General features: G+C 39.3%; 1 protein-coding gene across 3 annotated transcripts in view; it reads right to left on the bottom strand.

Annotated features, from left to right (window-relative positions):
- RRAGC (Ras related GTP binding C) overlaps positions 1–13,181 on the bottom strand; it is a 118,791-nt gene that overhangs the window by 30,139 nt on the left and 75,471 nt on the right. For 2 of the 3 annotated variants that reach the window (XM_069223965.1, XM_069223968.1), the window contains 2 exons: positions 11,793–11,935; positions 3,584–3,700 (listed from right to left, as the gene is read on the bottom strand). In XM_069223965.1, coding sequence (XP_069080066.1) covers positions 3,584–3,700; positions 11,793–11,935 — 260 coding nt within the window. The remainder of the gene's footprint in view (positions 1–3,583; positions 3,701–11,792; positions 11,936–13,181) is intronic. The other variant, XM_069223967.1, reaches the window with a different exon arrangement.

Genomic DNA, 13,181 nt, shown 5'->3' with positions numbered 1-13,181 from the left:
TTTACTGCTTCAAAACATTAGGAACTAAATAGATTCTTCCTACCAACGAGCAACAACCATGTGCTAGGTTTACAACTATTTTCATCCACGCTTATTGCTACATTGACGACCGGTGTCTGGGCCATGAACAGTAGTTTCCATGACATCACTGTATCAAAGCAGCTTTTGCTCCGCCAACCAAGTTGGCCATAAACGTAAACCATTCTTATTTTTTTGAGTGGGGGGGGGGGGGCGTAGGGGGCAGGGCCAGGTGGTATAGTATCTTTGTGCTAGCATTACAAGTAGTAACTTGTCATGATAACACTGGCCTAAGCCAGTCAGACAGGGTATGAAAACAATGGAGCGCTCTCTATTTAATCACAACATTGGACATCAATATCCATTTGTGAGGAGAAGGCTATCAGGTAAGCCACTATTATCACAACAGACTGAGATTAGAGTTTCCATTGCCATCTACATGACATGCTGACACTGTCAAGACATTTTCTGTCAATATAAAATAATCTAAAACTAGAGGATTCCATCGACTGATGGTTACAATCTTTTTTCACGGGGGCGGGGGAAGATGACGTAATTTTGAAATTGTCACTTAACAAGCCATGGGACTAGATAACTATACAAATTATTCACATCTCACACTGTGCCTCTTTTGGTCTGACTCCACAGCGCAGCCCTCTGCTATTACTAAACAAAATGTACTAGATTTTGCTAAAGTGCAAACATGAAATTTTATTCCAGGAGAAAAAGTTAGGACTTGCTGTGTTGTAATCACACAGCAATCTTATTCCCAATTGTGCACCATAAATTAAAGAGGTTTGAAAGCTGGAACTTGCTAACACAACTGCTACTATGACAACATAAAAGAAGGATAAACATTTCAGTTTACCACTCTTGTGAGTTATTAGACTGTTTTATGTTACACATCAAATTCATGATTTGTAAAGGCTGAACAGTTGTTTACCACTTTCGTTTGGGCAAAGCAAAGAACACAAATTCAAGACAAAACACTAAAGCACACTAACCTGTGGAAAACAGTCACAGTTTTGTACTTTTGACTGCTGTGTCTATTATGCCCATTCCTTTAACGCTCAAAAAAGCCCAGTAACAGACTGTAAGTAATCAGGTCAAGATTTTTAGGTCACTAACCAAGATCTATAATATTCCTCCTCTTTAAACTTTTCAAAGTTTGAAGGCCGTTAACGCATTGTTTCCTGGGCCCTCACAATATAACAAGGAGGGAGAAAAAGTGCAGTAAACTGGCGCTATTGCTCAATACACATTTATAACCGGTCTCCTAAACCTTCCCTTTTAAAAATAATGAAGTAGGAGACATAATTTCTCTTACATCCAGATAATGAACTGGGTAGCTTTACAAAACATTTACAACATTGTCAACAATCAGTAGCTTTACAAAACATTTACAACAGTCAAATCCTAGAGGAGATATAATGTATCAGTTCACAAAAATCATACAAATCGATACCTGTCCTTGATAAGGTGCTGTTTGAAAAAGAAGCAGTTTCTCCCAAGTATATCATATTGGTTCTATCCTGATTCTGCATTAACGTGATTTAAGGTTCTTAATAAATGCATGTAATTTACTCAGTCTGTCTCTGATGTTTGGTATTTTTAGCTGCAAATATCTTCGAGTACATTTTATACAGAAAGCTAATTAACAGTAAAATTGTCGGCAGCCTTTGTTTTTTCCAAGTTGCATATATACTTTAGGTAAAGTGCTTACAAAATAAAAATCATCCCTCGAATTTTCATTCTACTGCATGTACTCGCATATAACGAAGGAGCATTCTCAAAGTATTTTTAAAAGCCACCTACTGTACTTTTTTTTCAAATAAAAATGTGTATATATTTGTCTTTAATGCAACAACTCCCTGTGTTCCTTAAAGTGCTCGACCTAACACTAAAGATACTTGTATACAATTTTTAATAACTACGGATGCTTTGTCCTCTGAATAAAATAAACAAGTAAAGCAGTGACACTTGACCCCAAATAATACGTCCTTTGTTTGGCAATAGGAATTCAACACACCAGACAAACAAAATTGAGTGAGCCACTGAAGTCCATTTTAATGCTAACTTGAAACACCAAGGAGATCCACAATTCAGACACTAGCTGAAAATATGCAACATTTACTGTGCACAGAGAAGAACAGCCCCTTAAGAAGCTAGTCGCCTGGCTAACTGGCCCATCTTTTGTCTAGATTAAATTTTTATTACATGTAGGTATTTATGATGGGTAGCAATGCATCTGTACGATTGACAGAGGTAATTGGGTGGTATAGCATCTTGCATGCGACAGTCTTAGGCCTAAAAAATCTAATAAAACGAGATAAGAATGTGAACCTTATCTTTAGAACAGAAAGAAAAGAGCCAATAGTTAATAATCTGAGTGAGAAAAGGAGATATGTCAACCCACTCGCTAGCTTAATAAGAAATGGACACTCCAGATAAGCGAAAATTGAAGATCTTGGAGTACAATTTTTTTTCTTCAGAAAGCCACTCTTTTCAGAGAAAAAGATAACCAAACGAGAACCTTGAATGAGGGGGCATGGAGAGGGATGAGGAGGAACAATGGGAGGGTCTAGTGAACACAGGCATCAAGCATGGACAGACTGCTAGGTGGATGTGTGGAAACTGCAAGATAAGCTTGATTAACAATAATGCGAGCTTTGAAGAAAGGGGGAGGGGAAGGTTATGTACTTAGTCTGAGTAAGCAAATAAGATATGAGGTCACTGGCTAGTCACTGCTGCGTTGGTCCCCTTGTGTCGCCTGCACTTCTCCATAAGGCATCTGTGTATCAGTAAGCTATGAGCTTGTACCAGGAAATAATTTTTTTTTTTTATTTATTTTTTTTAAATAGAACATTCTTTGTTCTTTCTTGAAAAGTAGTCCTGTACTCGCTGATTTGGCAAACTTTTGAACTACATGGACAAGCCTAGTATTTACAGGAAAACCTAAGCATGTAACAGAAAGAGAAAAAGCCCAAAAGCACTACTGAACACCGATTAAATATAGCAAAGGCAGGTTGCCAAAACAAGGGGATTATTTTAGATCTAGTACAACAGTAAATTATGCTATTTAAGTAAAATATGTGCCCTGAAAAATAAAACATATAGGAAAGGTTTTGAAAACTAGGACTGTAAGAATACCTTGTGTCTATTGCTGTAAGAGAGGCTATCTTTATTGCCAAAGAGCCCTATTTGGTCTATAATACAACTCCATAACTAACCACTACCCAATACTAGGTAGTTCTACTTTTTACCGGACATCAACTTTAACATTTATTTGTTTTCCTGATAATATCACAGTCAAAAATAAAACAATCACCAAAGCAAAGAGACTTGCTACAGTCAAACTTCACTTTACCAGGAGGTTCAAGTGAAGGTGTAGCTTTCACCCTTCAAAAAAGTGGCTCACAGCAATGGCTAGTCATTGCAGGTTTCTACAATCATGTACTGTTGCTCAAGCCCATTTAAAAGTCCAGGTATCGTCTTAGAGGGCAATGGTTTATTTGCCCACTTTGAAGGGACTGCCTTAACTATTAACCAGAAAGGCATTACAGACCTTATCCCTGGGTGTACTGCTCCCATGTGGTCAAGACATCCATCTACAGAATCAGCGTTGGATGAAGATGTTACTCTGCGTCGCCCAAAATCGGACTTCTCAGAAACCCAGCTGCTCCTGAAACAAACAAGATGCTTGCATGCTTAGCTTTCCACAAGGCAAAACAAATACATATTCTATCCGAGAGCTCAAGAAAAAAAAAGTCTGAACCAGACACGAAAACACGATGATCCATCTGATGGATATAGGCAAGCCACAGCGCGGACTACTCAAGACACTAAAATATAAGATGACTCCCTCTCCAGTAAGTAACATTTCCACAGGACTCTAATCACTACCCAAGAAGAGCCATTGGGGGGGGAGGGAGGGTCAGGGGGGGCTGGGTGCAGGGGTGGGTTTCGCAACGAAGAGTATTCTGTGCAAATGGCTTTCTATTACTAATGGAACACCTTCAAACCTCAAATAAAATTTTCTGAATTTGAAAAAGAAATATAAACATCTATAGCCTCAGATGTTTATTTTCTCCATAAATACACCAGAAAGAGCACATACTGCTCAAAAGTTAATGAATAGTATGTATGCCTCCAAGACGCTCAAAAATGCCCTGCTCTCATAATAGTGGAGAAATCACCAGAAACGCTTTTCTTTTAAACTGACAAAGAACAGGAAACCCAACAAGCTCTGCATAACTAAACAGATGGACGTTTGTGCATGCAAGCTCTCGCTGGTGACGACTAGTGAGTAAAGAGGCAAAGGCACAAAAATGATTGCTGATGTTGAGCACTGAAAGAGAGAATGTTGCTGTGTGGTCCAATATCGCTATATTGAAATGGTGACTTTTTTTTGACCTGTTAAGGTCTCTGGCACATACTTGCAAAGTGCACAATTTAAGGTGGAAGATGATCCTTCCCTTTATTCCCCTATCATCAGCACCTTTGTCATACACTTCTCAAGCCAAGTGTTTGTGTCTACCACCAATCCCACCCTGGTCATGTTCACCCACCCACTTTTTAACATGTTTTAGCTTGAAAATATGGTAGTCACTTATAACATCCTAATGATTTTTGTCAGCCAGACAACATATGCTTCATAACTGAATGAAAGCCCCCCCCCCCCCCCCCAAAAAAAAACACAATGTGAATATTATGGATGGTAGCTTTTTAAATCATTACCAAAGAATTTCTAGAGCACAAATAACTGTCTTGAAACGCAATATCAACGGAGTGGATGAGGCAGCCAGGCTACTAAAATGGTCTTTACCAACATGTTAAGACATTCTTTTTCCTTCCCCTGCATCCCCCATCATTCCCAAACTTCCAACTATTCATTTAGGTACACATTGTGTCAAAATTGTATTCTAGTGTCATACGACACTACAAGTACTCAGATCATTTTCCTCTGATTCAGCATTATTTAAGATCCTCTTACAAAATTAGTGCTAGAAATACAAGTCTGACCGATATATTTCTGAAAATACACTCAGACAACAGTGAATATAGAAGGACAAAGATTGAGGAGATACATATTTTAAAACACATCGGATTATAACATAGAACTAGAAGCAATACAGTACAAACCAGAGTGTGGTTTTAGACTTGAGATTTTTTTTTTTTTGCTTTTGGAAATACAAATTAATTTTAAGGGATAAATAACACTGGCCAACAAGCAAACTGACCAATAGCCCTGCGACATGAGGTAAATTTCCGGTGTTCCTATCTGTTGACCTCTCTGACAACAAGGGCATTTTCGCATAAAGGGATCTGTTTATCTTCTGAGATGAGGGGAAAACTACATACCTCCAGATGTTAAAACATACTCCTTACCAGAGCAGTTACATGCTATTGAAGATAAGCATAGTTTGCACTATTGAGGCTGAAGCAATCAGGAAAAAAGAATAATCATAAGAAAATGTGCCAATTGTAATGAACATAAAAAAGTTTAGGATAGGAAAAATAGAATGCAAGCCACTGAGAGGAGTGAGAAAAGGGATGATGTCACAGTACAGCAATATGCACATCTCTGACTTAACATCTGAGGCATTTTTCCTAGTTTCATTCACAAGGTAGAAGTGCTACCCCACAGATTTCCAAGGAAGGTAGCTGCATGTGAGTACAAGCAAGATGGAGACAGCTTTTTGGGGACTCCCACTCCCCCAGCTATATACATATCAGCATCAGGACTGGTGTGAAGTCAAGGAGGAATGGTATAACAAGCACTTGCAAAGCCAATACGTCAGGTATTTAAGGAAAGTTGTATTGTAATGTTAAGTATTACAAGCCGACAGCATGGGAATGGATATGCAGTAGTGTAGAAGAAAAGAACAGTAGAATAATATTGGTGTAGGATAAAAGGTCAGGTGACAGCTGCACTTTCAAGCCAGACCTAAAACCCCATGTAGGTTAATGGCTGCCCTCTTCCCATTGGTGCTTCTGCCAGAAAAACACCATACATTTTATAGTTCTAAGACAATTTAAGATGCACATTTTTGCCCTTGACAGTTCAACTTCAGCCAGCCGGGGATAAATAAACAAAACGATAACAGCTATATGGTGACTTTGAATTTTTATGTGTAAGCACACAACTTCCTCCAATCAAAACATGTACTCCTGGTTCCCAACATGTGGGCGGAGTTAAGGCCTTCTCCTTTTGTTCTCAAATAATTGTCTGACGACAGCTGCGTGATCAAACATGACCATAAAAAAGGTAGGTGAAACCATTTAAATCTCCTGGAAAATCTTCAAGAGAATGTTTGTTGCCCTTGACAAACATTTTAACCAACAAACCATCCGCTTAACATTAAAGACTAGGACTGAAAGTCCCTCCAGGATCAGTGATCAGTTAATCAAAACAAGAACCAGAAGTGCTACTGCATGTAAGCCAGTGGTGACAATGTTCAATGCATATTTTGATCTATTTAAAAAAAAATATATATATATCTTCGTAGGCTTCCTTGACAGACATGCTTTTGACAAATGGTGCATTAAAAATGAAAAAAAATACCATGACATAACTCCACATTACTGGAAAACATTGCAAAATGTACTAGCTGTTCAGAAACAGCTCAACATGGATTCTGTATTTTTTAATACTTTCTCTCCAAAGTATTTTTCAAAACAGCTATATAGAATATAGCTAACCATGGTCCTAAATAATTTGGTGCAAGGATAATATGAATGGAAAGACCACATAATGATAGAAAGAAAAGTAGTCGATAAAGACATGGGCATGTGTCCACTGCCTACCAAGTAAAAAATAAATAAGTATGGAATGTAGTTACTGGTTATTTCATAAGTTATTAATGGCATCAATGTACGATTTTTCACCACTGGTGAAACAAAAAATGATTGCCACGGGTTGCTGATGTTAGGGTACACAAGAAAAAAAAAAACATAAACCACACACACTGACAAGCTGAGTGGTGATTGGCAGACATTTGGCAATTGAACATTGTTATTACATTAGGTTGTACACAACAAATGCTTAGCAGAAAACAAGAATACAAATGGGGAGATGGGTGCCGTTGAAAAGGGGATGGGGGTAACAGAGCAGGAGTGTGGAATTCCTATTGTCCGACACCCGGGACATATTGTTTGGGGGCAAGGACAACACGTTTTCAAATTAATTTGTCCTAGGCCCAACCCCCATGCGGCACAAATCCTTCATCTGCCCATACCACATTATGGAGCAGTGAAGGGAATTGTCTGCAGTTGAGATAACATTAGCTGTTTTATCAAGATAATTCAATAAGGAAAATCACTGTAATCAGCTCCAACAAGATTATGGAAAATATGAAAATATATGGGCATTAGTAAAGTAAATGGGTCGGACACTGGTGGTTAGTCTTTATCTTTTGTCAATGTCTGTCTTGTTTTCACATGGCTTATGTAAAACGTTAATTTTGTGGGAGCAACTGGGCCCTCACTATTGAAAGAAGAATTGAAAACAAGCTAAAATACTTTTTCGTCTAAAGAAAGCACACATTGCCACATTGGGTCCTAGCACTTAACAAAACTACGTTGTGTGCCAATATGTTCCTTGTGAAAGAGAAGATTGTGATCATTCACAGTGAGGCCAGCCGAAAGATGGCTAGAGAGACATAATTTTAACAAAAAGAAAAGGTCTTGATTAATGCCAGACCTAATTTGGGGCACAATTCCTAAAGACAGTCACCAAAGTGTACCCATGTTGTTTGTCTCTGCAATAGTGCAGATTTAAATATTTAATGAATCCCCAAGAACTTACAAAAAGTAGACCAGAAAATCGTACTCCTAGAAGATACCTGTGATCTGTACATTAGCACAAGCAAATATGCATGTGTAGATTAGTTCATGCAAAAGTCTGCTGAGCATTCTCAAGTTCACTTTCCCTCCAATCACTTACTAACCAACTCTGGAAGAAGTTTTACTTCTGACACTTGTCAGGAGTAAATGTCCAACCTTTCTCAGTATGGGATAGGATTAGAGAAGAGCTGATGAAACCCTGAGAACATGCAATTTAGTAGGTTTGCACAGACTCAAAAGGACATTCCAACCCTGGAACTACTTTTTACCGCTACCTCTAGTCCCAGTACGTAAATATGCAGAAAGGTGGTAAAATCGGGAAACTGCTAGTATTCAAACCCTTCCATGGTATTAGCCCTGGTAAAATCAGAGAGGCTATTATCAAAGCTCTTACATTCAACTGTTGCTATATTTGTTGCTGCACTACACAGAACCAAATGGACAAGTAGATTTTTTAGAGGACAAGAAGATTTATGAAGCATCCTGTCTGATCGACAAGTAGATATTTTATTGAATTCCACACCACTGTAAAGACATGAGTAGTCTGCAGTAAATGAGAGGGTTCACACGTTCGAAGGCAAAAGACAAAAAGGGACATGCTCACATTAGTCTGAGTACCTAGAGACTAAGAAAAAAGGAAAGGAAAAAAAAAAGAAGAGTCTGCACGTGGGACTGACTATCTAGATTAAACAAATGACTGGCTGCAGGAGACATGGGGTGGGTTGTGTACTGCAGGAAGTAAGTGTACATTAGAATATCAAAGGGAATAAATATGCAGAGAGTTCTAGAGGGCACGCAGAAAATTAGTTGGATATTAGCAGGTAAAGTAATTCAATTAAGGAGGGTCCTCAAATATGTAGGTAGTCACTGAAGTTGAGGACTTTTACAACCGTCTAAAAAGAGAAGAGGGGAAGATCTACATGGAGGCTGAATCAGAAATCCAGTTCACTGAATGTTGAACTGCTTCATTTTTTTTAGGCCTAGTTCACAGTGAGGTGAGAGCATGCACGTGATAGCATGCTATGCAGGGCCGTTCTCGTAAGTTTTATGGAGCTGCAGAAGGAAATAATTGGGCCAAGCTAAACAAGACTGTGCATGGCATGCCAGTGAAATGTATCTAGGAAACACTGATTTTTTTTGTTAGCACTAGAGACAGGAGGAGAGAAAAGAAGGTTAAGGTTGTTATTGCTATAGATTATAGAAGTCAAACTAAGACATGGCACCAGGTTACTTTGTATAGCTGGGATCTGAAAAGTGAGAACTGAATCAGACCGACCTTTCTGATGAACAGGAAAAGTAGGGTGAAGAACACCTTGCAGTAGAGTAACAGGATGTATCATGACAATGTAGGGTTTAGCTTTTCAGTTAAAACGAGTATAACAATAAAAATACACCTCAGCGAATGCATTCCAAAGGAAACCAGGGCACAGTGAACTGTGTTGCACTTTCACAGTACTCTCAAAGACATACCTCTAAGCACTTTTCTGTGATGGATGCTCCTGCAATGTCAAACTATGGCCAATGTAAAACACTAAGCCCCTCATTGGGACTTCGGTGGACGAAAAAGGGCACCCACTGAAGTCCTGCGGTGGAGTTACCGCCAGTGCGGTCTCCTTCCCGCAGCCCCAATTAAGTGTTTCCTGTTGGGTTAGTGGGCGGACAAAGAGTTTCAGCCCACTGGCACAGCGAGAAACGGGCTACAAAATTGACGCCAGCTCATAATTGAACCTGCGGCAATGTTGCAGTGCATCAAGTGCACCAGCACCTGTCGTGCTTTTCACTGCCAAGTGCATAGGCAGGGCAGGGGCCCCCATGGGGCCCCCTGCACCCAATCCCCGCCAGCCTTTACATGGCAGGGCTACCACCATGTAATCACCGGCAGAGAAGGTACTCGTAATCCCCAGGGTAGTACTGCCCTGGTGTATTGGGACCGCCAGGAGGCTGAAAAGTGCTGTCCGACCGTCGCAGAAACACCAAGGTCATAATGTGACTGTCAGACCGCCACCCTGGCGGACTCCGACCGCCACTGCAGCCCTGGCGGTCTGTAGACCGCCTGTGTTGTAATGAAGGCCTAAGTATTTCCTTACGGCCATCCAACGTCTGTATGACTTCCCCTGAATTCAGTTCGATACGCTATGCATTCTGTTGTGCTGCACTTAAGATATTTGGCTTTGCTTGTTCTTTCCAAAGGACTAGAGAAAGGGGGTGCATATGGGGCAACTGCTACACAGAACACAAAGCTCAAGTAGCTGGAGCAATTCTCGCACACCCCCAAGTAGGAGCACAGCAGTACACATACATCTTTAAAAAAAAATTAAACCCACACACCAAGCAGAAACCGTTGCTTAAACGTTTTCACCCTGGATTCCAAAAAAACAAAATGGGCTAAATTTAAACGCTTTCGCTATTAGTCGATATGACTTTCTACTATAGTACTCCCGGCTTACCTCTTTAACTCAGGAAAAGCCAAGAGTACAACAAAAGTAAGGCAAAGCAAAATATACAGTATTTACAGCAAAACAATGTACAAAGTTGAATAAATATATCTTCAAGGTTAAGTAATGAAAAGCTTCACAAAAGTACACACATCTCGCATTGTCGTCTTCCTGGATTTAGCAGGTAACATCCTACGTAGCACTAGTTGCCTTCATTCAGAGTCAGCTACAGGGTCAAACACGAAAATGTCCCAGTAAGTCATGGAATTATTTTTGTATGATCAGCTTCTTTTGATAGAACAGTACATTGTTGGCTTAATGACCTTTGGTGACAGCACAATGTACATATTAATTCCTCACTAGCTTCTCATTATGACTGGGGAGAGGACGAGAAGGCCCAAATCCAATACTAATAATACATTGCTCCATTCCTTTCTTGGCACCTTGATCCAGCGAATAAGACATCACAACAGTAGATTGCAATAATGGAGCACAGAATACCCCACCAAATTTGCCTCATATCCGAAGGAGAAAATATTCTTTCAGTCGCTCATTGTCCTATGACTAAAGAAAAGAGCACAGGGATGGTGTGTTGGATGCCCACCATTCACCTTTTAGCTGCTGTAATCCAAATCTAATGAGATACAAACATATCTCCCGACATTCACATCCTTCACACATGGGTGGGACCAAGATCCTGGGACCAGAAGTTTGAACCATATGTTCGACTGCTAGGAACCAAGACAGGCAGGGAAATAAAAGAAACAAAGAAAGAGCAAACACAAGAAAAGGGTAAAAGGAACTATTAGGAGCCGAAACTATTAACAATAAATCAACAACAAGAAATAAAAGCAAAATTATTTACATGCACTGGAAAAACACCATCATCGAATTACTTAATTGCACAATAAATGTAAACAACAATAATCACCAATTTGTAGGAGTTGTAAAAACACATCAGCAATCACTACGTATAGAAACTGAAAACAGGAGAGCCTAATTGTGCACAAAAGATTGCTACCTGAATGAATGTATGTAACGGATTACAGGATTGCACGACACACTGGAGGAGCCAAGAAACATGGCATTGGAAAGCATATTCCATTAAGCATGGCACAGCAGACTTGTGCCTATATAAGTGAGGTGGAAGCATACACGTAGCTTCCAAGGCCATGAATCAAAAAATAAATAAAAAAACCTCACAATAACGAGATGAACCAATGAAACAGAAAGAAAATATATTCAAATGTAATTCTCAAGGGCCTACTTGCCAAGAGATTTGAAGAAAAAAAAAACCTGACCCGTTGCACTATAAGCTAAAGACTGGATAAGACGTGGTACAAAAAGTGTTACGAGAGAAGGGGTTGTAGAGCAGATTTATTTATTTTGAAATTCAATAAATCTTGATGATTTCCTTGGTGGTAAACAAATACAATTGTGAACGGAATATTGAGGCATTGTCAAGAATGGCACACTTGCAATTAGGTTACTCACCCATATATACAGGACACATCAATTACTACATCAATCATATCACAGCACAGCTCGTAGGATTGCATGTCGACAGGAGAGCTGTCTGTTGCAATATAGATTTTGCTGACTACATCGAACAGGAACGCCTTCTCAATGCCAGAGTTCTATGGAAAAAAAAAAGGGAGACAAACTGTCAAATATTTATTTAAAATGCATAATTCTGTAAAAGAGGAAAGTAATGTATGCAAACCACTGCAGTTTGTGTAAGAGGAATTTAAAAGCTGTACAAAATAAATGAGTGTTTTACCCTAATCATAACTTGTTCATCATAGTTTGCTTGTTATGAGCCTCAAACCTATAGTGATCAAGGCAACCTCGTGTAGTATCTTCAATATGAAAGGCAAATGTGCATTGCATGCATTTTGACATCAGTACTTTATCTCAGCACTAGGCTAAACATCCTGAAAGGCAGTACAGAAATTCCTATACATTAAAAATGTAACACACGAAAGGAAGTTTAGTGACGAATCATCATCTTCACCAGGAAAAAACAATAAGTTTACTTGCTATTTCAAATACGCCCAACATCATTCAACTTGGAATGACATAACCATACCAACACTAACAGTCTGCAGAAAGCGTTAATGAGGTTTCAAAATACACCTATGGGCATCAAACAAAAATAAAGAGGATAGTCCAATCATAAAAAACCTCAACTAAGTGGGAGCACTCTTTCAATACAACACACCAAAACTGAAGACAATCAACAATAATTAAAATTTCAAAAGACAACGAAGTACCTGGGTTTTTCCAAATGCTGGATTCAGGTGAATCTGTATGTGCCGTTTGTGATGCAAAAGTCTCACTCTTTTGCATGCAATCACAAGAATAACGTGTGTATAAATGCCATTAAGTGCACGCACCTCGCATCAAAACACCAAAACCTAATATGCTATTATGAAAATGATTCCCCGATCCATGCACTGTAGATGAAGTAATTAGTCACCAGAATGCCTGAAAGAGTTCTGGGGTCTTGACAAGAGGCAGGAAAGCACTGAAGAAATGCCATAATACAATATTGCTGACACACACATTAGACGGCAGGCAAAGAGTGCAAAGGAATAAGCATGTGTATTACAGACTTTGGGAGACAGTTTTTGGCCTGATCAAGTGCCAGCACCCAGTAACTACATACCAAAGATAAAATTATGCAAAGGACTTGCTTGCAGCCACAGCGGTTCTTGTAAAAAACACAGGAAAGAACAAGTAACTGTAGCAGACTAAAGATAAAGAGCCTGGTGTTGTATCCACTTACTAGTACATAACTATCACCAGAGAAGTTGGCATAGGTTCACCCAAATGCAGTCTTTATGTATATGGTATTTCATGTGAGTTTCTATAATTTGAAAC

The sequence above is a fragment of the Pleurodeles waltl genome, chromosome 3_1 (genome assembly GCF_031143425.1).
Source record: "Pleurodeles waltl isolate 20211129_DDA chromosome 3_1, aPleWal1.hap1.20221129, whole genome shotgun sequence".
Classification (NCBI taxonomy): Eukaryota; Metazoa; Chordata; class Amphibia; order Caudata; family Salamandridae; genus Pleurodeles; species Pleurodeles waltl.
Note: the sequence above shows the minus strand (reverse complement) of the source record. Positions and strands in the feature narration are given on the sequence as shown.